The 21,839-nt window shown below is 38.5% G+C and overlaps 13 protein-coding genes across 13 annotated transcripts; 6 read left to right on the forward strand and 7 right to left on the reverse strand.

The window, feature by feature from the left end:
* Nucleotides 1–306: 306 nt before the first annotated feature.
* CQD1 (Cqd1p) lies at nt 307–2,432 on the reverse strand (the record flags this gene model as incomplete). The annotated part of the gene is made up of 2 exons (NM_001183923.1): nt 307–487; nt 640–2,432. The coding sequence occupies 2 exons, from the start codon at nt 2,430–2,432 to the stop codon at nt 307–309; spliced, it is 1,974 nt and encodes a 657-aa protein (NP_015216.3).
* Nucleotides 2,433–3,488: 1,056 nt separating this feature from the next.
* On the forward strand, nt 3,489–3,995 carry YPL108W (uncharacterized protein; the record flags this gene model as incomplete). Its single annotated transcript, NM_001183922.1, has 1 exon — nt 3,489–3,995. One exon carries the CDS (start codon nt 3,489–3,491, stop codon nt 3,993–3,995), a length of 507 nt encoding a protein of 168 aa, NP_015217.1.
* A 166-nt stretch (nt 3,996–4,161) lies between these two features.
* Nucleotides 4,162–4,908, forward strand: DPC25 (Dpc25p; the record flags this gene model as incomplete). Its single annotated transcript, NM_001183921.1, has 1 exon — nt 4,162–4,908. The coding sequence occupies one exon, from the start codon at nt 4,162–4,164 to the stop codon at nt 4,906–4,908; it is 747 nt and encodes a 248-aa protein (NP_015218.1).
* A 328-nt stretch (nt 4,909–5,236) lies between these two features.
* On the reverse strand, nt 5,237–7,318 carry SSE1 (adenyl-nucleotide exchange factor SSE1; the record flags this gene model as incomplete). Its single annotated transcript, NM_001183920.1, has 1 exon — nt 5,237–7,318. One exon carries the CDS (start codon nt 7,316–7,318, stop codon nt 5,237–5,239), a length of 2,082 nt encoding a protein of 693 aa, NP_015219.1.
* Nucleotides 7,319–7,905: 587 nt separating this feature from the next.
* SYH1 (Syh1p) lies at nt 7,906–10,455 on the reverse strand (the record flags this gene model as incomplete). The annotated part of the gene is made up of 1 exon (NM_001183919.1): nt 7,906–10,455. One exon carries the CDS (start codon nt 10,453–10,455, stop codon nt 7,906–7,908), a length of 2,550 nt encoding a protein of 849 aa, NP_015220.1.
* A 287-nt stretch (nt 10,456–10,742) lies between these two features.
* MSD1 (aspartate--tRNA ligase MSD1) lies at nt 10,743–12,719 on the forward strand (the record flags this gene model as incomplete). Its single annotated transcript, NM_001183918.1, has 1 exon — nt 10,743–12,719. The coding sequence occupies one exon, from the start codon at nt 10,743–10,745 to the stop codon at nt 12,717–12,719; it is 1,977 nt and encodes a 658-aa protein (NP_015221.1).
* Nucleotides 12,720–13,042: 323 nt separating this feature from the next.
* FMP30 (N-acetylphosphatidylethanolamine-hydrolyzing phospholipase D) lies at nt 13,043–14,449 on the reverse strand (the record flags this gene model as incomplete). The annotated part of the gene is made up of 1 exon (NM_001183917.1): nt 13,043–14,449. The coding sequence occupies one exon, from the start codon at nt 14,447–14,449 to the stop codon at nt 13,043–13,045; it is 1,407 nt and encodes a 468-aa protein (NP_015222.1).
* An 802-nt stretch (nt 14,450–15,251) lies between these two features.
* On the forward strand, nt 15,252–16,622 carry ELP4 (Elongator subunit ELP4; the record flags this gene model as incomplete). The annotated part of the gene is made up of 1 exon (NM_001183915.1): nt 15,252–16,622. The coding sequence occupies one exon, from the start codon at nt 15,252–15,254 to the stop codon at nt 16,620–16,622; it is 1,371 nt and encodes a 456-aa protein (NP_015224.1).
* A 292-nt stretch (nt 16,623–16,914) lies between these two features.
* On the forward strand, nt 16,915–18,405 carry ATG21 (Atg21p; the record flags this gene model as incomplete). Its single annotated transcript, NM_001183914.1, has 1 exon — nt 16,915–18,405. The coding sequence occupies one exon, from the start codon at nt 16,915–16,917 to the stop codon at nt 18,403–18,405; it is 1,491 nt and encodes a 496-aa protein (NP_015225.1).
* Nucleotides 18,406–18,562: 157 nt separating this feature from the next.
* On the reverse strand, nt 18,563–19,111 carry INA17 (Ina17p; the record flags this gene model as incomplete). The annotated part of the gene is made up of 1 exon (NM_001183913.1): nt 18,563–19,111. One exon carries the CDS (start codon nt 19,109–19,111, stop codon nt 18,563–18,565), a length of 549 nt encoding a protein of 182 aa, NP_015226.1.
* A 317-nt stretch (nt 19,112–19,428) lies between these two features.
* MGR2 (Mgr2p) lies at nt 19,429–19,770 on the reverse strand (the record flags this gene model as incomplete). Its single annotated transcript, NM_001183912.1, has 1 exon — nt 19,429–19,770. One exon carries the CDS (start codon nt 19,768–19,770, stop codon nt 19,429–19,431), a length of 342 nt encoding a protein of 113 aa, NP_015227.1.
* A 224-nt stretch (nt 19,771–19,994) lies between these two features.
* On the forward strand, nt 19,995–21,473 carry MSY1 (tyrosine--tRNA ligase MSY1; the record flags this gene model as incomplete). Its single annotated transcript, NM_001183911.1, has 1 exon — nt 19,995–21,473. The coding sequence occupies one exon, from the start codon at nt 19,995–19,997 to the stop codon at nt 21,471–21,473; it is 1,479 nt and encodes a 492-aa protein (NP_015228.1).
* Nucleotides 21,474–21,571: 98 nt separating this feature from the next.
* ERI1 (Eri1p) lies at nt 21,572–21,778 on the reverse strand (the record flags this gene model as incomplete). Its single annotated transcript, NM_001184515.1, has 1 exon — nt 21,572–21,778. One exon carries the CDS (start codon nt 21,776–21,778, stop codon nt 21,572–21,574), a length of 207 nt encoding a protein of 68 aa, NP_690846.1.
* Between the last annotated feature and the right edge of the window lie 61 nt (nt 21,779–21,839).

The raw sequence follows: 21,839 nt of genomic DNA on the forward strand, positions 1-21,839 counted from the left end.
CTGTCAGCCAACGCTCTCTTTTTAATATAATGTGCACGTTCTAAAAATAATTCTCTTATTCAGTTGGCGCTATTAAGTGAATTAGAAACGTTTTGACGAAATTTACTATTAAAAGAACACTACGAGTCGATAATGACAGCACTGGTCTAAATTTCAGCTAGAGCAACAGCAAATTATTATTTGTCACTTAAATAAACTTGGTCGTTTTTTTGGAGAGCTAATATGTTGGGACAGCGTGTGTAACATTGCTCCACCTGCGAACACGTGGAAGTCGCAATTATAAAAGATGCATAAAAAGAAAGAATATTAATAATTAGGACACAATTGATCAGTCCTGACAAGATCGTATATTTGCTTCATCGAGAGATGCATTAATTGACGCACTTCTAAACCAACCCATATCTTGAGCATTGATAATGTGCTTGCATCTTTCAAGAGACTTTTGGCTTCCCGCTTAAACCCGAATTCACGTAATATAGGCAGCGAACTGTTTACGAAGAGAAGTTACAAGATGTGGGTATTTTTGTTAGTAAAAGAATTTCTTTAGTAGCAATAAAAAGCAAAAAAAAGCAATAGAAAAGGGTTTTAAAAAATTGATGTTATTCTTTAAAACCGTTAATCCATGCGTAAAATACGAACCTTTCAAATAAGTCCAAGTTTGGATCTAACTGGCGTCCAATACCCTCTAGAAGTAAAATAGCGACCACCACGGAAACAAAGTCGGACTCCATTCTAACATGGTGCGACCTTACCATACTAAGCATTTGATCGAGTAAATCGCCAATTGAGACGGTTCCCAATGTAAATGTTCTTTGTTTAACTTTATCCACTAGCTTTTCTACCTTAAACGCAAATACTTCCTTATCAATAGCTGTTTCTGGAGTTCTTGATCTCTCAATCATCAACTCACCAGCTCTATAACCATCAAATCGGGCCAATGCGTTGAATAGAGCTATGAAATTAATTCTGTTTTTTTCATTCAATTCTGTAATTATTCCTGTATCGATAAAACAAATTTGGGGAGTGTAATTAGTTAATACAGACTTCAGTTTTCCAACAAAGTCCTGATCTTGGTCCTCCTCTATCTTCTTCCTCAGGTCGTGCGTTATTCTGTACGATTCAAGTTCGGAGGATATAATGTTTGTGCCGTATTTGTTCGTCTTCACAAATCTGATTATAACATTGCCTGGATGCAAATCAGCATGAACAAAATCATCAAGAATTAGCATTTGTAGAAACGCGTCAACGAAGGGATCACTGACTTTTTTACAAAGTTCAACGTCGTTAATTTGCTTCTTCGTAGATAAAAACTTTTCCATGGAAAGACCATATACATGCTCTTCGAACATAACATCCCTATTTGACAAGGGGAGAAATGGTTTAGGAAATTTCACCTGAATAGAATTTTTAAAGTTCTCATTGAATCTTTCCAGGTTTAACGCCTCAATTCTTAGATCCAACTGAATATTCATTAATATGGAAAACTGATCGACTTCGCTGGGTAAAGACAGCCATTCCATAGTCGGAATCCAATTTATTGCGTCAGCACAGAATTTCATTATTTTCAAATCTCTCCGGATCTGAGATCTTACATTTGGATGCAAGATCTTGATGGCACACCAACGATTTCCATCCTTACCAATTTGTATATTGTCATATTTATCGATGTACTTTTGGGATAGTTCACCCACGTAAACTTGTGCGATGGACCCAACTCCAATTGGTGTTCGATTAAATTCATCAAAAGCATCTTCGATCTTGTCAACCTTTAATGCTTGAGAAAGTTTTTCCAGAGTAAAGCTTAGAGAGTGAGCTGTAACGTTACTATGCAATTTACCCAACTCATGACACAGTGCGTGAGAGAATATATCGGTTCTCGATCCTGCCCATTGTCCGAGTTTAATGAAACTCGGGCCAGCCAATTCCAATGCTTTACGCAGTAGTTGACACCAAATCAATGAACCTCGAGTTTCAGTTATATTGGTGTCCGTAATTTTGAGTTTATGACCAAACCATGATATGGGGTATAATAGGAGAAGAGGTAAAAAAATAGCTGAAATTTCTAAAAACCTTAAAATCGTGCATACAGGCTCAACAATATTATCATTAAAACCGAACCAAAAGATTCTTAGATATCTTATTAATTTATTTCGTGATTCAGTGATCTTAGCAGACCTGAAAGATTTAAGCTTTTCCTGCAATTCGTTTTCTGAGGAAACGTAGAGGCCCATTTCAAAAGTATCACCTTTGGGATCCGGTTTTAGAGAATCATTGTATATCAAACAATTTTGTTTTGGAAACGAATTTTGTGTCAAATAAAAAGCAATTGACGTAGGTATTATGAACTGTCTTATAGGTATTTTATGAAAATGCCGTGTGGACTTGCTATAGTATCGCCAAGAGTTTCTATAAGCGAACTTTAAAAATGACATTGCCCAGATGGTTCTGATGTTCTTTATCTCTATTCTGTGAGGGTTTGATATTGATGAGTAGGTAGAAGATATGGTATAAGGTATTTTCTATAACATCAAACATCTTTTCTTTTTCATCAAATGAGTGAAAAGGTATTATTGCCCCTCATATATTCGGGGTTATTTATTTTTCGTTGCTTGAAGTAAAGCCTTTAATACACACTTAGTATTTAAACACTTAAGATTTACGAATCACAGATTCTAAATTTGTATTTAATAAATTGATTCTAAGTACAGGAAGTATCAAGGGGGGGGGTTGACAGATAGAATCACACCTTGATTAATTTAGTTCCTGATGAACAAGCCAACTTGACCAATCAAACCCTTTCGCGGCACTTTTTCTCTTAGCTCTGCTTGATACATCGACTGGGAACTTCTTCTCTTTGAGCCAACTAACCTCAATCCCTTAAAGATTTTGTAAACCGCAGAAACACCTGGTTGTTTTCGCTTGTTGGCAAAGGTTAATAACACAGTAACTTTCAATCTTGTTCCGAAGTGCAGAGTGCAGTTCCCTGTGTGTTCAAGTGACATACGGCATTTGAATACACTACACTTATCGTCATGTCAAAACAAGTGTTATAGAAGCAGCGTTAATATAATATTAGTACCTGTACAGTTTTAAACTCAATTGAGTGCAAAGATCTGATGCATCCCATTTTAGTTTCTCATAAATTATTGCTTTGGTTCATAGTTCAATTGTAAGCATTATTAAAACAACTGCTTCTATTTAGACAATACAAGAACGCGATCTTTCCAGTAACTGCCTAATCTGAAATTATGTTTTTCAGTTGCGCCTGTGGCCTACACAACTTGCATAATAAGCAGTTAAAAATAACTCCTAATCTTACTAATCTTGTCGAACTAGACTAGCTGTAATGATCTGTCATATATAAGTTAATATTCAACATCGACTGTAATTGTCAATTCAATCTTGACAGCAACGATTGAAGTCATCGCCTCGCCGTAATTGAAAAAAAAATGTAAGATGAATAACAGCTAAGAAAGATAATAATTTTTATGAAAGAAGCATCTGATAGAGAAGAAGCACCAAAAATGGTGGAAAAAAACTATAGTACAGGTTTTAGGAAAGCCCACGGAGAGAAGGATCAATCAGTGACTAAGCCAATCTCGTTAGATGGTAGAACAGGTGAAGTAATTGTTAGAAAATCCACCGGGAAAACTAAAATACGTAAAGGTCAAACGGAAGAAGAGTATACACAGCAATTGCAGCACTACTTCGAAGTAGAACAAGGCCCTGTGCGGACAAAGGTAGGATGGATGGATGAGGTAGATCCCTTGGTTGAGATCCGGGAAGGCAAGTACGATATCTCCAATAAGCATCAGCGACAGGTGCTTAGTGGTTTCTGCCATCGTTTATTTTACCAATGTAAGTACAAGGAGTGTCTGGATCTCAGCACCTATTTTCTGGGGCTCTTTGAACCGTTCAACGTGAAGAATAAAATGAAGAGGGAGCTTGAAGAGTTGGAATATATGATCGAGCGATGTCGTGGGCATGTATTATAAGCCCGAATCAGATACTCAAATTTGAAAAAAGATATCTTTCTCCTCCGACATGGCCGAACTCATTTACATAAATAGCATAAATTAAACAGAATAATAATACGTAAATTACAACAGTCAGAGGGTGCATGAAACCGTCATTAGATAGAGACGTGATCAAAAGTAGAAAATGATAAGAAATCAGGGATGGTCATTACTTTACAGAATTTATCCGGTGCGGAGGTTCACAAGATACTCCAGAGTAGATATGACTTTTGAAGGAAACACTCAAGATATCTCTACTTCTGTCGAAGAAAGAATGACCACTGTTTTTGGAGGACGCTTAAAGGGTGAACCACCAAGATCCACAAGTAGAGTGCTTAGCGGCGGAACGAAGAAAATAGCAGGTGTCCAAGTGCCTGCAAAACCACAAGAACCCGATAACTGTTGCATGTCAGGTTGCGTTAACTGTGTCTGGGAGATATATAGCGAGGATTTAAGAGACTGGAAACATAGAAGGAAAGAGGCTGCGGAAAAGATCGCAGGAACTAAGGAGAAGTGGCCTAAAGACTGGAATCCACCTTTGGGATTGTTACATATGGAAAATGTCCCTGTTGAGTTACGTGAAAAGAAGCTGGAAACCGATAGCAAAAAAGCAGAACAACCTCATGATTTATCTGCTATCAGAAGTTTGTTCCCTAAAAGAAAAGGGCCTCTGCCCAAGAGTGTATTGGCAGCCAAGAGGAAAAATATTGCTTTGAGACACAATTACGAACAGAAAGATGGAGGAGACCAATCAGTCAGTGAATCAGATGCTGATGAAGGCTGGGAAGATATTCCTGTCTACGTTAAAGCCTTTGCAGAGTTTGAATCAAAGAAAAGATTACAAAAAATTCGCCGACAGGAAGAAATAAAAAAGAGGACAGCTTTGGTTTGAAGCAAATATATATTATTGAAAAGCCTATGTACAATATTTGCGGTCTTCTTTGATCTTGGTAGACTTTATGGATGGAGAATAATAAACATACATATATTTCACTTAGAGGGTTTAGGAGACTAATGCGTGAATACGCGCTGGCATGTCCCCATTCATGCATACATATATTCGTAAACATACACATATTCATAAAAATTTTCAGTTATATTATATTATAATCTTTTTTTAACTATACAGAGAAGATATTAAAAAAAATGTATCCAAAGTGAGTTAAAAAAATCGGAAAAAACAATAAAGATCCTTTTCTAGTTACTTTGCTGCATTAACATTAGTCCATGTCAACATCACCTTCAGTGTCCTTCTTTTCTTCCTTCTTTTCAGCTTCTGCCTTTCTTTGAGCAGCCAACTTTTCAGCCATAGCAGCCATTTGGGATGCTTCTTGCTTAGATCTTATAGCTTGCTTCTTTTCTTCTTCTTTAGCCAAGTATCTACCTCTAATAATGTTACCTAGAGAAGCCAATTCTTCGTATTTGGCAATGTACTTAGCTTTGATGGAATCGAAACCTTCATCGTATAACCACTCTTCGGCCTTGTTTAACATACCTTGTAACTTCGTCTTTTCAGCATCGGAAGCAAATGGAGCATACTCTTCTTCCAACTTACCACGCAATGTGTAGATGTACTCTTCAAGAGTGTTCTTACGGTCTTCTGTCTCAGCAACTAGCTTATCTTGAGCAAGCATTTCATTTTCTTTTTCAATTAATTCATTCAACTTTTTAGCGTCTAGGCCAAAGGTGTGTGCAACGATGGTTAAGTCATCCTTCTTTACAGTTTTAGTAACCTTCTTAAATTCTTGCTCAGCATCTTCTGGAGCATCTTCTGGTAATGGAATAGGTTCTTCAACTTCAATATCTTCAATAGTGTAAGCCTCTTCAATTGTGTGTAAACCAGAGGGGTCGCATCTCAACTTTAACTTAACAGGAACAGAGTCTTGACCTTCTGGTAATTGAACACCAGTGATCTCCCAGTTAGCGATTTGTTCTGGAGTGTTTGGTGGTAACTGTGTGATGTCAGTGTAGCTAGCAGCCATTGAAAAGTCACCCGTACGGTTCAAAGTGATCAATTTAGTAGATGGGAAGGATGAACCAGCTGGGAAAACTTCCATGTGGTCTTCGTCCTCAACTTGCTTGTCCCAAGAGTAAGAGACAGAGTAAGGATGGATATCCTCAAACTTGAATGGTCTAACTCTTAGAGTTGGAGAGTGAATGGCGCAAATAAAGGCGGCACCCTTGGCGATGGCTTCATCTTGGTTCAAAGTGGTGGACAATGGCTTGCCGAAGGCTTCAGAAATGGATTGTTTCAATGTTGGGATACGAGTAGTACCACCAATAATTTCAACAAAATCAACTTCTTCAGCAGATAATTTGGCTTGAGCTAAAGCTTTGGTAACTGGTTCAGTAACACGTTCCAACAATGGCTTGACCAATTCTTCTAATTCTTCACGAGATAATTGAGAGGAAACATCAACGTCGTTCATGACGGATTCAACAGAGAATGGGGCATTAGTATTAGCAGACAAAACTTTCTTCAACTTTTCAGCAGCAGTTAGAATTCTGTTGTAAGCCTTTGGATTTTCTCTGATGTCAATCTTGTATTTAGTTTTGAACTCATCGGCGAAATGTTCTGTTATAGCCAAATCGAAGTCCCTACCACCAAAATGCTTGTCGCAGGCAGTTCCTAAGACTTTCAATTGACCCTTCTTGAAGGCCATGATAGAACAGGTGTAGGAAGAGTGACCAATATCAACAAAGGCAACAATTCTTGGCTTTTCTTCGCCTTCAGGCAAATCAGTCTTGAAGATACCGTAAGAAACACCGGCAGCAGTAACGTCGTTGACAATTCTAACAGGGTTCAAACCAGCAATTCTAGCAGCATCAGCAATGTTGTAACGTTGTTCTTCGGTGTACCAAGGTGGGACAGCAATACAAACATCGGTAATATTTGCCTTTGTGTCCTGCTTGACGGTGTCCTTGACTTTGTCGATGAACATGGCAGCTAGTTGAGTAGCTGAAAAAACATGTTTCTCACCAGCGAATCTAACTTCGGCACCAGTCTTCTTGTCATCCAATTCAACCAACTTAGAGGTGAAGTGCTTAGATTCTTGCTCGAAATCTGGATGGTGGTAATCCAAACCAATAATTCTTTTCAAGTTGGCGACAGTGTTCTTGATGTTGGAAGTCTGCTTGTTCTTACCAGTTTCACCCAAGTATCTGTTCTTTGGACCAAAACCAACAACAGATGGGGTGGAACGGTTAGAGACTTCATTAACGACAATGTCGATACCTCTGTTTCTAGCAACGGCAAGGACAGAGTTATTGTTACCTAAATCTAAACCAAATGGAGTACTCATCTTTTAAAGAAATGTTGTTTGTCAATGTACTTTTTGCTTATGGCTATCGAGGTTAAAAATAAGAATCAGAACTAACTGAGTTATAAGAAGAAAAATCAAGACAGAGGGAGTTTAAAATGGACAGTAACTTTTATCACTAAGGTTATATTGACAAGTAGTGCTCTTTGGAAAAGGAATCTTCTAGAATCATCTTCGTTAAATTTCTTTTTTCATTGCCTTCGAAAAAAAAAAAGAAAAAAAGAAAAGAAATACACGTAACAAATGATTATGCGCTCAACCAACTTAAACACTTCTCATCTCCATTAAGAACCTTCAAACAGACGATAGATTCGCTAAATGATACGTTCTGCAATTTGAAAAATGTGCTTACCTTTCTCAATTCATGTGGCTTCAAACATTTAATCGATATACTAGCTATAGGTAGTTTGCACACGCTAACATATTATTGTAGCGTTCTTAGTACTGTTATTAGTTATCAAGATATTTAATTTCAATTAATTATACAAATAGATGGGAGTTATACTAGTTAATACATTGAATAGAAGATATACACGCGTAGTAAACAACTACTATGGAACAAAAAGGCTTCAAAATCTTTTTCCTTTCTTTTTACCAACAACTTGAAATTCCCAGTCTTCGGAACTGCCTTCAGGCATAGCTAATACTTCACTCCAGCTCAAGGGGTCATTAATTTCTTCTTCGCATTCTAGACGTTTTTTGATGAAATCAGTGGCAAATCTCCTACCGTCCATTGTTGAACTGTAGGAATATATGGTATCTGCGATAATTTCCTTGGATTCTGAACCTGGGGGCAAGCTAAGTAGCATTTCTAAAACATTATCGGGCTGAACACCCGTATTTAGTTTTAATTGGGATCGGCACCATCTCAAAAATTCTTGACGCTTAGAGACAGAAGCGTTACCGGGATAGGCAGGGATGCGAGACGGTTTAACTTGACGGGCCTTTAAAGTCGGGATACTAGTGGATGAGCCAATTTGTTTACTCTTATCGCTCATTTTAGTTTTTGTTGCGGTAGATAACCCCCCAGAAGAACGCAGTGTGTCCAAACTGATATATGACTTTGACTGGTTACCAGCGACAGGCATGGTGGAAGCGATGTGGGTTGTGCTCTTAGAAGAAACCGTGGTCCACGCATTGCTAGTATTCGAAGAGTTCAATGCCGAAGAAGATGGGGAAGGCGTTCTTGAAATGAAATCATCGAGTGAAGAAGCGCGGTTGAATTTCTTTGTTTTCTTTTGAACTTGTTCCCACAGCTTTTTCTGCTCTTCAATAAAAGTGGAATCTGGTTTAATATCACCATTGTTGGCCTTGTTAATTTTAGACTGACTGTTAATTTTGGTACTGTCTTTCATCAATTCTCCTTTAATATCAACTTTGATCGGTTGCTGTGGCTTTATACCCCAGGCAGAACCAGTTTGAGTTTTCGGAATTTGCGCCGAGCTTAATATTTCTTTCTGTAGTTTTAATGCCTGCTCACGATCTAACTGAGTACGATTAGGTTTTTTTTCTTTCTTGGACGAGTTCTCCTTCTTCAAATCTTCAAGAGCAGATGAAATCTGATTATAAACAGCACCCTCGGGTTTCTTGTTAGCCCAAGGCGCCAAATTAGTGGTTATGGAAGTTGCGGTGTTTTCGGAAGATGGAGTTTCTGTATCTCCAGTTAAAATGTTATTTAGCAATTCTTTTTGCTTTTCTTTCTCTAATTTTCCTTCTTCCTTCTTCTTCTTTTTTAACTTCTCTTCTTCCTTTTTCTGCTTTTGCTTCAATTTTTTCTCCTTCTTTAATTTGCGCTGTTCTTCTCTTCTCTTTTTTTCTTCTTCTTGTCTTTGTTGTTCTTCCAATAATTTTTGTGCCATCAGTTCTGCCTTTGCAAACCTTTTCTGCTCTTCAGAAGTCATTTGCGGCGTATCTTTGCTTTTCGGCTCATCAGCAGTGGATATTACATCCTTACGGTCTACCTCTTCAATCTCTGGTTGAACTTGATCCAATATATTTTGCTCTTTCTCGCTTCCTCGAGATTCTTCCTCCTGCTTAGTAGGATTTTTGACAATAGATTCCTCTTCATTTGTTATGTTAGAAACAGTTCTGCCCTCTTCTGAAAAAACCTCTTGCTCCTCTGGAGAAGCTTCCTCGTGGGAAGGAACCTTCTCTTCATGGGAAGAAGTGGTTTTATTAGATCTACTAGAAGTCGTGGATAGAGGAGCGGTATATGCAGATATCTTTGGTATGCGATCTACCTTTGTGATATGACGGCCGTCAACCGGAACCCAAACCTGAGTTTCATGATAGTAACTTCCATCTTCAAATTTAAGGCCAAGGATTTCTTCATACGTAAAATCATCACTATGCACATCAGCAACAGGTATCAAATCTCTTGACTCAACTTTTTGCTTTTCTGATGAAGTTGGTGCAACAAGTGGAACAGCATTCAAAGCTCTAATAACAATGAAATCAAAGGCGACAAAAGGGTCTTGATAATTATTCACCAGAGTAGTCAATTCACCTAGTCTAATAAACCGATCATTTACACCAAATGGCTCAGGAGATGTTGCTAATCTACAGATTTGCAAAGTTGGAGTAAAATAACCTCCTTGATACCACTGTGACATATTATTGGTACCAAAAGGCCCCTGAATGTTACCATTAGAGTCAATGTATTTCCACTGAGATTCTATCCCCGGTGGTGGGGGTTGATTACCAACGTTGGGGGCAGGCCCTGTTGCGTTGTAGAGATAAGGAGCTACATTTGGAAATGTGCTCGAGGGTTTATTGAGAACGGAAGGGCTGCTGGCGTTCATATGCAGGTTGGATGATGCTGCACTAAATGCACTATTGTTTTCCTGATTAGCAGATATTTGTAGCGGAGATCCAGTAATTTCAGCGTCATATGCATTGAAGGGAACAGTACTGGCTCCACTAATCGCATTACTCCCTGGCACAAAAGGAGATGGAACTCTTTGGACGCCAATAGAATCCATAATGGAGGAGGGCCTTTGCAAAAGAGCCGCATTGTTCATGGTTGGAGTATTGCTATTTGATAATGCAGCAGTGTCTGAGTTCGCGTCTGCAAGTTTAACACTGTGAAGGTCAAACGCTAGAGAGTTGATAGGATTCATCACTTACTGCCACTGCCAATCTTGTGCAAGCTGTGGCAAAATCGACCTTCTCCATGCGTCCATGGTAAATGAAATGTTTTGCTTTCTTTTTCGTGCTTGCAAAGTTTGGTAGATGAAATTTCAGAAAGCTACTGCCGTACCAAAGTACAATAATAAGGTGAAAATGGGAGTAGGAAGTAATAGATGGCATTGAATGCCTCATTTATTCATTATTCATGTTTTCTTAACATTTTGATTCAGTTGAGTGCATGCTTTTTTGAAAAGACTAAACATTACAAGTTTTAATCATGTTGGCCCGTTCCAGGGTGTGCTTGCAGACAATCACTAGACGGTTGGCAGACTTTCCAGAAGCCAATGCTATTAAGAAAAAATTTCTCTTTAGGAAGGACACCTCGACCATCAAACAGTTAAAAGGACTGTCTAGCGGCCAGAAAATAGTACTCAATGGATGGATAGAGCAGAAGCCAAAAAGAGTTGGGAAAAATTTGATCTTCGGACTTTTAAGGGACTCTAACGGTGACATTATCCAGTTGGTTGATAACAAATCGTTGTTGAAAGGCTTTACTTTAGAGGATGTGGTTCAAGCCGTAGGTATACTCTCTTTGAAGAGGAAGCTATCAAATGAGGACGCAGATGAGTACGAAGTGCAATTGGAGGATATTACTGTGTTAAATGCATCTAATAAAAAACCAGCGCAAATGCAGGATTTTAAATTGTCAGCCATATACCCACCTGAGTTCCGCTATTTGCAATTGAGAAATCCCAAATATCAAGATTTTTTAAAGAAGAGGTCATCTATCTCTAAGGAAATAAGAAACTCCTTCAACAATTTTGATTTTACGGAGGTCGAGACCCCAATGTTATTTAAAGCTACCCCAGAAGGCGCAAGAGAGTTTCTGGTTCCAACAAGGACAAAGAGATCCGATGGTAAACCATCGTTTTATGCTCTAGATCAGAGCCCTCAACAATACAAGCAACTCTTAATGGCTAGTGGTGTCAACAAATATTATCAAATGGCAAGGTGCTTTAGAGATGAAGATTTAAGAGCAGACAGGCAGCCTGAGTTTACACAGGTTGATATGGAAATGGCCTTTGCTAATTCTGAAGATGTCATGAAAATCATAGAAAAGACAGTTTCTGGGGTATGGAGTAAATTTTCCAAAAAACGAGGATTATTGACTTTAGACAGTAAGGGTACATTAGTGCCTGCGAAAAAGGAAAACGGCACAGTATCTATCTTTCGTATGACCTACGAACAAGCCATGACCTCATATGGTATTGACAAGCCAGATTTGAGAGCGCCAGATTTGAAGATTATCAATTTAGGCGAGTTCAATGCCTTTAGTCATTTGAACAAAAAATTTCCCGTTTTTGAAGTAATTATTCTAAGAAGTGCCTTTTCAAATATGGAAGAGTACAAAGAACGATGGTCGTTTCTGACAAATAACAGTAATTACAATTATAGAGTTCCAATAGTGCTACCAATTGAAAATGACGAACAAGCTAATTCAAATTGGTTTGAGAATTTTCATGCAATTGCCACGTTTGAAAACCCACATCTAATAACCAAATTTCTGAAACTGAAAAAAGGTGACATTGTATGCGGTTGTACGAGAGAGCCAAACCATTCCATTTTCGAGAATCCTACTCCCCTGGGAAGATTGAGACAGTTGGTGCTACAAAGTGAGCATGGGAAAAATATCTATCATGCTGTCAATAAGGATGTTGCCTCATGGATTGTGGATTTCCCGTTATTTTCTCCCGTTATAATTGAAGATAAGTCTGGTAAAAAAGAAAAGCTTGCATATCCGGAGTACGAAAAGGATAGACTATGTTCCACGCATCATCCTTTTACTATGGTGAAGCTTAAAGACTACGAAAAATTAGAAAAGACGCCGGAAAAGTGCTTGGGTCGGCATTATGACCTCGTAGTTAACGGTGTGGAACTTGGTGGTGGCTCAACAAGAATTCACGATCCAAGATTACAAGACTATATTTTCGAAGATATCCTCAAAATAGATAATGCATATGAACTATTTGGCCATTTACTGAATGCTTTTGATATGGGAACACCGCCACACGCTGGATTTGCTATTGGTTTTGATCGTATGTGCGCTATGATCTGTGAAACTGAGAGTATAAGGGACGTAATCGCCTTCCCAAAAAGTATTACCGGGGCTGATTTGGTTGTCAAGAGTCCAAGTGTGATACCTGAAAGCATTCTGGAACCTTACAATATCAAGTATAGTAATTCAAAAAAATGAGCAGAAGTTGATGTTACCTAGATGTGAGAGAATCTTAGTGTGGCTGCAGTATGTAGGTTTTTCTTGTAAATATTATACCTATTTTGTTTGCCTTGTATATGAAGAGATGAAATAACAAATCGATATCCATTACTTGAATTGATTTTTTATCAACATTAATTGTAATTTCTTTATAACATCTTATTGGATATCATACGAATGTTTTTAAATTACAAAATCATTAAATCATAAAATGTTCAGTGAGTACAATCTCCCAAAGTCTACGTTTACTGTAATTTATCGCTATTTACAGGGACGCTGCAGCTTAAATATTAGCGCCTAAGTTAGTCGAAGCATTCTGTCTTGCCCAATTCTGGACAGTAGCAGCGGTCTTTAAACCCACCCCACTCGGCCAACATTTCTAATTTTTCCTTTGGCTCTAAGAAATATTCTCCGCTTAATACAAAGGTCCCCCAATGAACGCCTAATACATTTCGAGCTTCTAGATCTTTCATAATCTTGAGAACCTCTTGAGGATTAATATGTCGTGGTTTTTGGTGCCACTCAGGGCAATACTGACCACATGGAAGCAGCGCTAATTTACAACCTTTGCCAAAGCGTTCTTTAATTCTAACGAATAAATCTTTCACATATCCAGTGTCACCAGCATGAAAAAGTATGGGATTACCATGGTGTGTTAATAAAAAGGAGCACCATAGAGACTTGTTCGTATCTAAGAGCGATCTCCCAGACCAATGCATGGCAGGAGTAGCCGATATGTGGTATATCTCATTGTTTTTCTTTACTTGCAAAGTTTCCCACCAAGATAATTCTAGGACATTATCACAGCCGTTACTTGTCATATAAGATTTCATTCCTTTAGGTACTATCCATAAGGGAGAGTCTTTGCCACTCCAGTATTCCAAGCTTTCTAAATCCAGGTGATCGGGGTGATTATGGGATACAAGGATGATATCTGGTTTGGGCACCTCTGTAATTTGAGATGGCATTTGAGTAATTCTTTTAGGACCCAGGGTCTTGTGGATAAGAAAGTCACTGAACAGAGGATCAGTAAGTATCCTCAATCCATTATAAACCGTGTAGTTACAGGACTGGCCCAGCCATGTGTTATAGACTGGGCACTTTGATCCTTCATTTTCTTCTACTGCAGTCGGTATGTGCAATTCGTCTAACACTTTGCATTCTAGCGGCAATGCCGTTTCCTCTGCGGGGTCGACGTCCACTAAGTTAGGCCCCCATGTTGGCTTGTGTACAGGCATTAACTTATTCATTTGGTGTACATCACGTGGAATACCTCCCCTATTTCTTTCAAATAATTCGAACACTCTATTTGCAAAGAATTCAAAAACGGTCTGAATCCTGTATTCTTCGAACGGGTTCTCAAATCTGCCTAAAACTTCCAAAGGGCTATATTTTAGCAAGGATCCCTTATAAGTGACCTCGTTATTATTCTCCTCTAATCTTTGACACATTTCGTTTCTTAAATCAATTTGCTTCACTGTAGCCAATGATACATAAAACGCATATCCTGTGTAAGGTACCAAAACAGACAACAGAAGTATACGTGCGTATTTTCTCGAGCATTTTTGTATAGGGCGTGTCTTTTGCGAAGCATGTCTTTTGAAAGTTGACAATGATGTCTGGGGTCTAAACAGCTCTGATTCTCGTAAACGCACTAGTCTCCTTTGGAGAAGAAGCCTCATCTGAACATGGCAGGTAACAAAATTCATTTGCAACACAAGCAGGCATGCAATCCTTCAGTAATTGGAGTGCTACTGTTCACACCATATTCTCGCTATTCTCGAACTACGTTTTTTTTTTTTTGTTAAGCATCAGTAGTGAGTCTTCGGGAACTGCTTAACGACAGTAAAGGAAAAAAAAAACTAGCAGCTGTTGATAATATTCAGAAAATGAACGCAGAAGGAATCATTAGCTAAAAAGTTTATTATTAAAATCAGACATATATCTCATTATAATATTTTTTTTTTATAATACCACCATTTGTTCTCATATAATACTGATAAATATCGCATCGAATGGAAAAGACAAATAGGAGGCCGCTATTGTAATTTGGGCCTTAACCTATTTATTCTCTCTCTTTTAATTGATATTTTAATCTTTTTGAAGCCTACAATGTATTTTGGGCGATAATCAAGGAGAATATCAGTGTCATATACTCACTGTGGTAAATGTATTTCTAAAGTAGTTCCAATTCTTTCTTCAAAAAAGGCCACTAGACGATGTGCTTTCTTGCACAAGCATTTTGCTGGGCTATCTTCAATAGTGATAATTCTAACTAACTCAAAACCAGATGGCAAGTTCTTCCCTATGGTCGACTTCTCTCAGACGCAATAGTAGCTATGTTATTGATGGCTTTTGACGCCAGACCGGGTAAAGCGCATGGAATGAACTCTAAACTGTTAAAATAACAAAAACGACATATGAAGATGTCGATGAGGCTGGATAGTTTAGAGATGAGGTGCAGAGAACAACATTGTATAACAAATTCGGCTCCCAAATATCGCATGTACCATGTCATTTCGTAAAAGAGGTGAAATACTGAACGATAGAGGTAGCGGGCTAAGAGGTCCACTGTTAAGAGGTCCTCCACGAACTTCCTCAACGCCATTGAGGACAGGCAACAGAAGAGCCCCTGGAAATGTGCCCTTGTCTGACACTACAGCGAGATTAAAGAAGTTGAATATTGCGGACGAATCCAAGACAAAAATGGGGCTGGATAGCTCCCATGTGGGCGTTAGACCTTCTCCTGCAACCTCTCAGCCGACGACATCAACTGGGAGTGCTGACCTGGACAGTATACTAGGCCATATGGGGCTGCCGCTGGGAAACTCTGTACTAGTAGAGGAGCAGAGCACGACAGAATTTCACTCTATTCTCGGTAAACTGTTTGCCGCACAGGGTATCGTTCATAATAGAATTTCAGATAGCAGTGCTGATAAAACTAGAAACGGCGACACTCATGTCATTGTCTTGTCATTGAACCAAATGTTTGCAAAGGAGCTACCTGGTATCTACAAGGGATCACGTAAACAAATGAAGAAAAACCTAATCTCTGAAGAAGAATCAAAAGTTACTGTTCAAAATTTGAACGAGACCCAGAGATCGACGCCTTCCAGGTACAAAGACCTGAAAATTGCATGGAAATATAAACTGGCAGATGAAAAGAGATTGGGTTCTCCGGATCGAGATGACATCCAACAAAATTCTGAGTACAAGGACTACAATCATCAGTTTGATATTACAACGCGTCTGATGCCCGCTCCCATAGCATCTGAACTGACATTTATCGCCCCAACTCAACCTGTCTCCACTATTTTGAGCCAAATAGAACAGACTATTAAAAGGAATGACAAGAAACTGATAAGAATTGTTATTCCTTCCCTTCTACATCCGGCAATGTATCCGCCCAAAATGTTTGAATCATCTGAAATAATAGGTTTAATGCACGGTGTGAGGAGTCTTGTCAAGAAATACTATGAGCGGGTTGTACTGTTTGCTTCCATATCCATAGACATTATCACTCCCCCATTACTGGTATTGCTGAGAAACATGTTCGATTCTGTTATCAATCTAGAACCCTTTAACCAGGAGATGACTGAGTTCTTAGAACGTGTTTATAAATCGCAACCGGGGAAGATTCAACATGGGCTAGTCCACATATTGAAATTACCAGTTTTCACGGACCGTGGAGAGATGAGAGTTTTAAAGTCTGAATGGGCATTTAAGAATGGCAGAAAAAAGTTTGAAATAGAACAATGGGGCATACCCGTGGATGATGCTGAAGGTTCAGCTGCCTCGGAACAGTCACATTCACACTCGCACTCGGATGAAATCTCACATAATATACCTGCAAAGAAGACCAAGATATCTTTAGACTATTAAGAATATGGTTCAATTTATGGGAAATATACGGCATGCTTTTTAACAAGCGTGGTGAATGTATTATTTTTTTATCTGTTATATCTTAAATACGACTATTATATATATATCCATCGTCTTTTTCCTGACTCTAAGCGGTGGCAGCTGGAAGGTAGAAAAAGGTATCGCCTAGATGTCAAAATATGAAAAAGTGAAATGAATATTAACAAAAAAGGAGCGTGAGCTGCAGAAAGAATTTGACCAACAAAAGACAATTCCACTCCTTTGGATTTGAAATAGACAGATAGAAAAGGATATGAAAGTATTACAATTCAATCAAGATGCAACGTGCTGTGTGGTGGCCGCGTCATCGCATCAGATTTCGATTTTTAACTGCGACCCCTTTGGTAAATGTTTTGAAATTGACACTAAGAATTCCAAGAAGAAGACTTCAAACAATAACGGTTCAGCTTCAAACTCAGAATCACGGAATAATGAGGAGAGCATATTAATAACTAATGGCTCCCGCGATCGTACTGATGCAGAAGAAGAGGAAGATAATGAAGATAATGCCCTCGTTACAGGAAATATACTGAAAGAAGGGGAGTTTGTCATTGAAATGTTGTTTTCAACTAGTCTTATTGCTATTGCAGATAGAGGACAAGGTCTAAACAAAGGAAAAAAGCTGAAGATTGTCAATACAAAGAGAAAATGTACTATTTGTGAAATAGTTTTCCCACATGAAATTGTTGATGTGGTCATGAATAGAAAAAGAATGTGCGTACTTCTTGAAAGTGACCAGATATTCATTTATGATATATCTTGTATGAAACCCTTAGAAACTATCGATCTTTGGGAAGATCATTATAAGAGGTCCCAAGCCAATTCGTTCTCAAATGCGTCAAATACTGGTACTTTGGAGGGAGATTCTGCAAATTTGAACAGGGTGGCTACCAATTTACTAGCAAATGCCACTCAAAAAAGTGTGAATGGATCTAATCCTAGTGTAAGAACCAGAAGAAACTCTCTAAGAAGTAAAATAAGGCCAAGAATGGTTTTAAGTAACGATGATAGAAGTATACTGTGTTTTACTGCGTATAGCTCGCCCAAGAAGAATAAGCCCAATTCAGAAGCACTATATGATGTAGTGATTTATGACACATTAAATGTGACGCCAGTTAATTACTTGAATTCCGTTCATAAGGGGAATGTTGCATGTTTAGCAGTAAGTCACGATGGTAAACTGCTTGCTACTGCCTCAGATAAGGGGACCATAATAAGGGTGTTTCATACGGGGGTAGATTCGGACTATATGTCTTCAAGGTCACTGTTTAAAGAATTTAGACGGGGTACCAGATTGTGCAATTTGTATCAGCTAGCTTTCGATAAGAGTATGACTATGATTGGATGTGTAGGTGATACGGACACTATTCATCTTTTCAAACTTGATGACGCCTCTAATAGCCTCCCTGGAGATAATTCTAGCAATGGCCACTGGAATGAAGAGGAATATATACTAGCATCAAATTCAAATCCCAGTATGGGAACTCCAAAGGAAATACCTCTCTCGAAACCAAGAATTGCGAATTACTTCTCGAAAAAAATAAAATCTTCAATACCAAACCAGAACCTGAGCCGTAACTTTGCTTATATAACAGTTAATGAATCGAACAGGAGTTGCTTAGGGTTTCCAGACGAATTTCCCAACCAAGTCTATATTGCCTCTGATGATGGAACCTTCAGTATATATAGTATTCCGTCAAAACCTGGTGAATGTGTGCTGACTAAAAATAATAAATTTACATAATGCATATGTGCAGTTTTCATAATCTTAATAGATATTGTACGTATTCACGTGTGAATTGCTAAAGAGGGTAGAAATCTTCAAAACAAGCAATTTGAAAATATTTACATAGGCAATGGTACATTCTAGAAACACGAAAAGCCAACAAGATAACTAATTCTCACCAAAACCATCTCCTATACCAAGGCTTCATATGTGTTGATTCATTACTGCCCTTTCCCCTACTAGTATTGTGGGTTTTATCCTGTACAATTAACTCATTTAATTGGTGTTCCAGGATTTCTACCTCTTTCTTTAGCTGACTTTCTCTCTCCTCATGCTCTAGTTTCCACCAAGAGAAGTGAAGCAGTAAATAAACGGAAGATCCCATTAGAATGAACATCCAAAGAGGCCTAATAAATCTTTTTACAGGGATCTCATGTCCTGATTCTTCCTCTTGCGAGAATTTTTTGAGCATATCTAACTCCTTTTTGATATTTAATTTTGTAGTATGCTCATTAATCAAATCGCGTATCAGTTCAGTATCAACACCATCCAAAGAATCCAAATTAGCCAAGTCTTCTAGGCTCTTGATTTCTTTCTTCGGTGACGTTGAAACAGCTCTTCGTTGTTGGTTGAGGAGGCGCCTGTGGTAATAGGCAACGGTTGTTATGGGAAACAATTTAGTTCTACTCAAAGTAATGAGAGCATTAGAGCGTCTTTTTAACATATTGTCTATTATATGCTTTGGTTCCCATTTCCTTTCTCAAAGTTTACAAATATAACAGAGTGCTTAGCGAATACTTTATTTTATGAGTCTTGCCGTTAGTGACCCCACCCAAAATAAGATGCAAACCGGTATACATATTAGACATTTCCCACGTATACAAATATATTAAGTAAATAAGCCTCGTCGTGATGAACTTAAATACATGGTATTGAGAGAGTTATAAACAGGTAGATAGATATCTTAAATAAAAATAAGCAGATAAGTAACAATGTTTAAGAAAACGATGGGGAAGCGTAAATATATGCAAAATTTCCCCCTCAGTCCTTACGTATACCGTATTTGGCACGAAGCTTCCACATTTCCAGTCTTGCCTGTTGCTGTAGGTTCAGGTTAGGATGGGACATTGGACTACTTTCACTATCACTTCTGATTATAGACCCGATGGACATAAATAGCCCAAAGGTACCCGCTGAACCAGCAATGTATTTCCCTAGTGTTCTAACTACACCATCAGGACCTGGGCCTTGAGTTGCGATGGCAAATCCACCAAATAGGATGCCTGTGCAGACACCGACGGTAGTACCCATCATCAACCCCATTTTGAATTTGTCCCAATTCGAAGGCTGCTGTTGCGCATAATTTTGTGGAAGAGGAGGCATTATATCTTAATATTGGACTTGAAGCTGTTGCGCTATTTGTGCTATATGATCTTGTGTGGTGTTCTGTGCTTCCTTCTTATGGAAAAGTAGTGGAGTCTGTTTGGTAATGTTGGTCTTGTTCGGGAGTTTTGAAAAGAAAATAAAAAGTGGTTGGCTCATAATGTTAAGAAAGAATTTCCAGTTTCCGATTGAACACAGCAATCTACAGGTAGACATTGTGAATCATGCTCGAATTACGAAGTTGTAGTAATTTGGTCAATAGTAGTAGGAGACTTGTGCCTCTGGTGACTTATTCCGGACTAAGTGCAATAACATTGCCTAAATCTCGATTTTATTCACAGCCTAGTGCTTTAGAAGTACAGGGCACATCGGATTCTCGAAGCGATAATATTTTAGACGAACTCAAACAAAGGGGTCTAGTGTCCCAGGTCTCACAGCCAGAGAGTTTCCTTCGGACGAAGTTGAACGGTAACGATAAGATCAAATTATACTGCGGGGTGGATCCCACAGCTCAGTCACTTCATTTGGGAAATCTAGTTCCACTAATGGTTTTATTACACTTTTACGTAAAAGGTCACGACATTGTCACTGTGATAGGTGGAGCTACAGGGAAAGTTGGGGACCCAAGTGGTAGGAAAACAGAAAGAGACGTTATGGAGAACGATATTAGGCAAAGCAATGTGGCATCCATCTCGCAGCAATTACAAAGGTTTTTCAAAAATGGCCTAGAATATTACAGAAACCGATGTGCTCTCACTGAAGATGTACCTTCCGGAAAATATACACCAAGGAATAATTTCAACTGGTGGAAAGACATCAAAATGTTGGATTTCTTAGCTGATTTTGGTAGGCACATTCGGGTACAATCTATGTTGGCGAGGGATTCAATTTCTTCGAGGCTTCAAACCAAAAATGGTCTGGGATTTAACGAATTTACTTACCAAGTTTTACAAGCGTACGATTTTTACCATTTGTATAAGGAAGAGAATGTGACTATACAAGTAGGTGGTAACGACCAATGGGGAAATATAACAGCCGGTATCGATCTCATCAATAGGATACAGCCTATAAAGAATAAGGGTTTGCCATTTGGTATCACTGTGCCCTTGTTGACGACGGCTACAGGAGAGAAATTTGGGAAAAGTGCAGGCAATGCTGTTTTTATTGACCCCTCAATCAATACGGCGTATGATGTTTACCAGTTCTTTTATAATACTTTGGATGCTGATGTACCCAAGTTCTTGAAGATCTTTACGTTTTTAAACTCAAGTGAAATCAAAAAAATTGTGGAAACGCATATCAAATCACCCAGTCTACGTTATGGCCAAACTTTATTGGCTAAAGAAGTCACAGATATGTTATATGGAGTTGGCTCCGGATCGGATTCAGAAGCGCTTTCTAATATTATTTTTGGACGTTATGACGGAACTTTATCTGCTGCGAAGTTAGTTGATCTATGTAAAAAAGCCAGAATTTTGCAGTATGCTGATAGAGAGATTGACTTAATAAAGTTAATTTGTAAACTAGTAAATTGTTCAGTATCAGAAGCCAGAAGAAAACTTTCCCAGGGAAGCGTGTATCTGCATCATTCAAAATCTAAAGTAAACGAAAATATTTCTAACTTGGCTCCTTTCCTGATAGATGATCGAGTACTGATCTTGAGGATAGGAAAGCAGAAGTGTTTTATAATAGAAATGCGTTAAAAAAAAGGGAGGTATATAAAGTACATGTATAAAATAGGCATGCGTGAGGTGATATTATATCATTTTATGCACTGACTTGTAAATAAGATTATAAACGATTATTCATCTTTACTACTTGCGAACATTTCACTGTCACACCAGGCTATGAGGGCCCACAGCCAGAGAGTCGCAGGGCATAGCAGTAATACACACCAGTAGTGCAGGAAAGAGTCATTGTTGCGTAACCAGTAAAATGTAGCAAGACTAATTAGGAGTACCGAGTAAGTAAACCCTAAAACCAAAAAGCCTTGGTCACGTGGTCTCATGCGCTTATAAATTCTCAATCATGTAATTGAAACAGTCCTGTTGCCTAGTTTCAACTGTTCT

The sequence above is a fragment of the Saccharomyces cerevisiae genome, chromosome XVI (assembly GCF_000146045.2).
Source record: "Saccharomyces cerevisiae S288C chromosome XVI, complete sequence".
Taxonomy (NCBI): domain Eukaryota; kingdom Fungi; phylum Ascomycota; class Saccharomycetes; order Saccharomycetales; family Saccharomycetaceae; genus Saccharomyces; species Saccharomyces cerevisiae.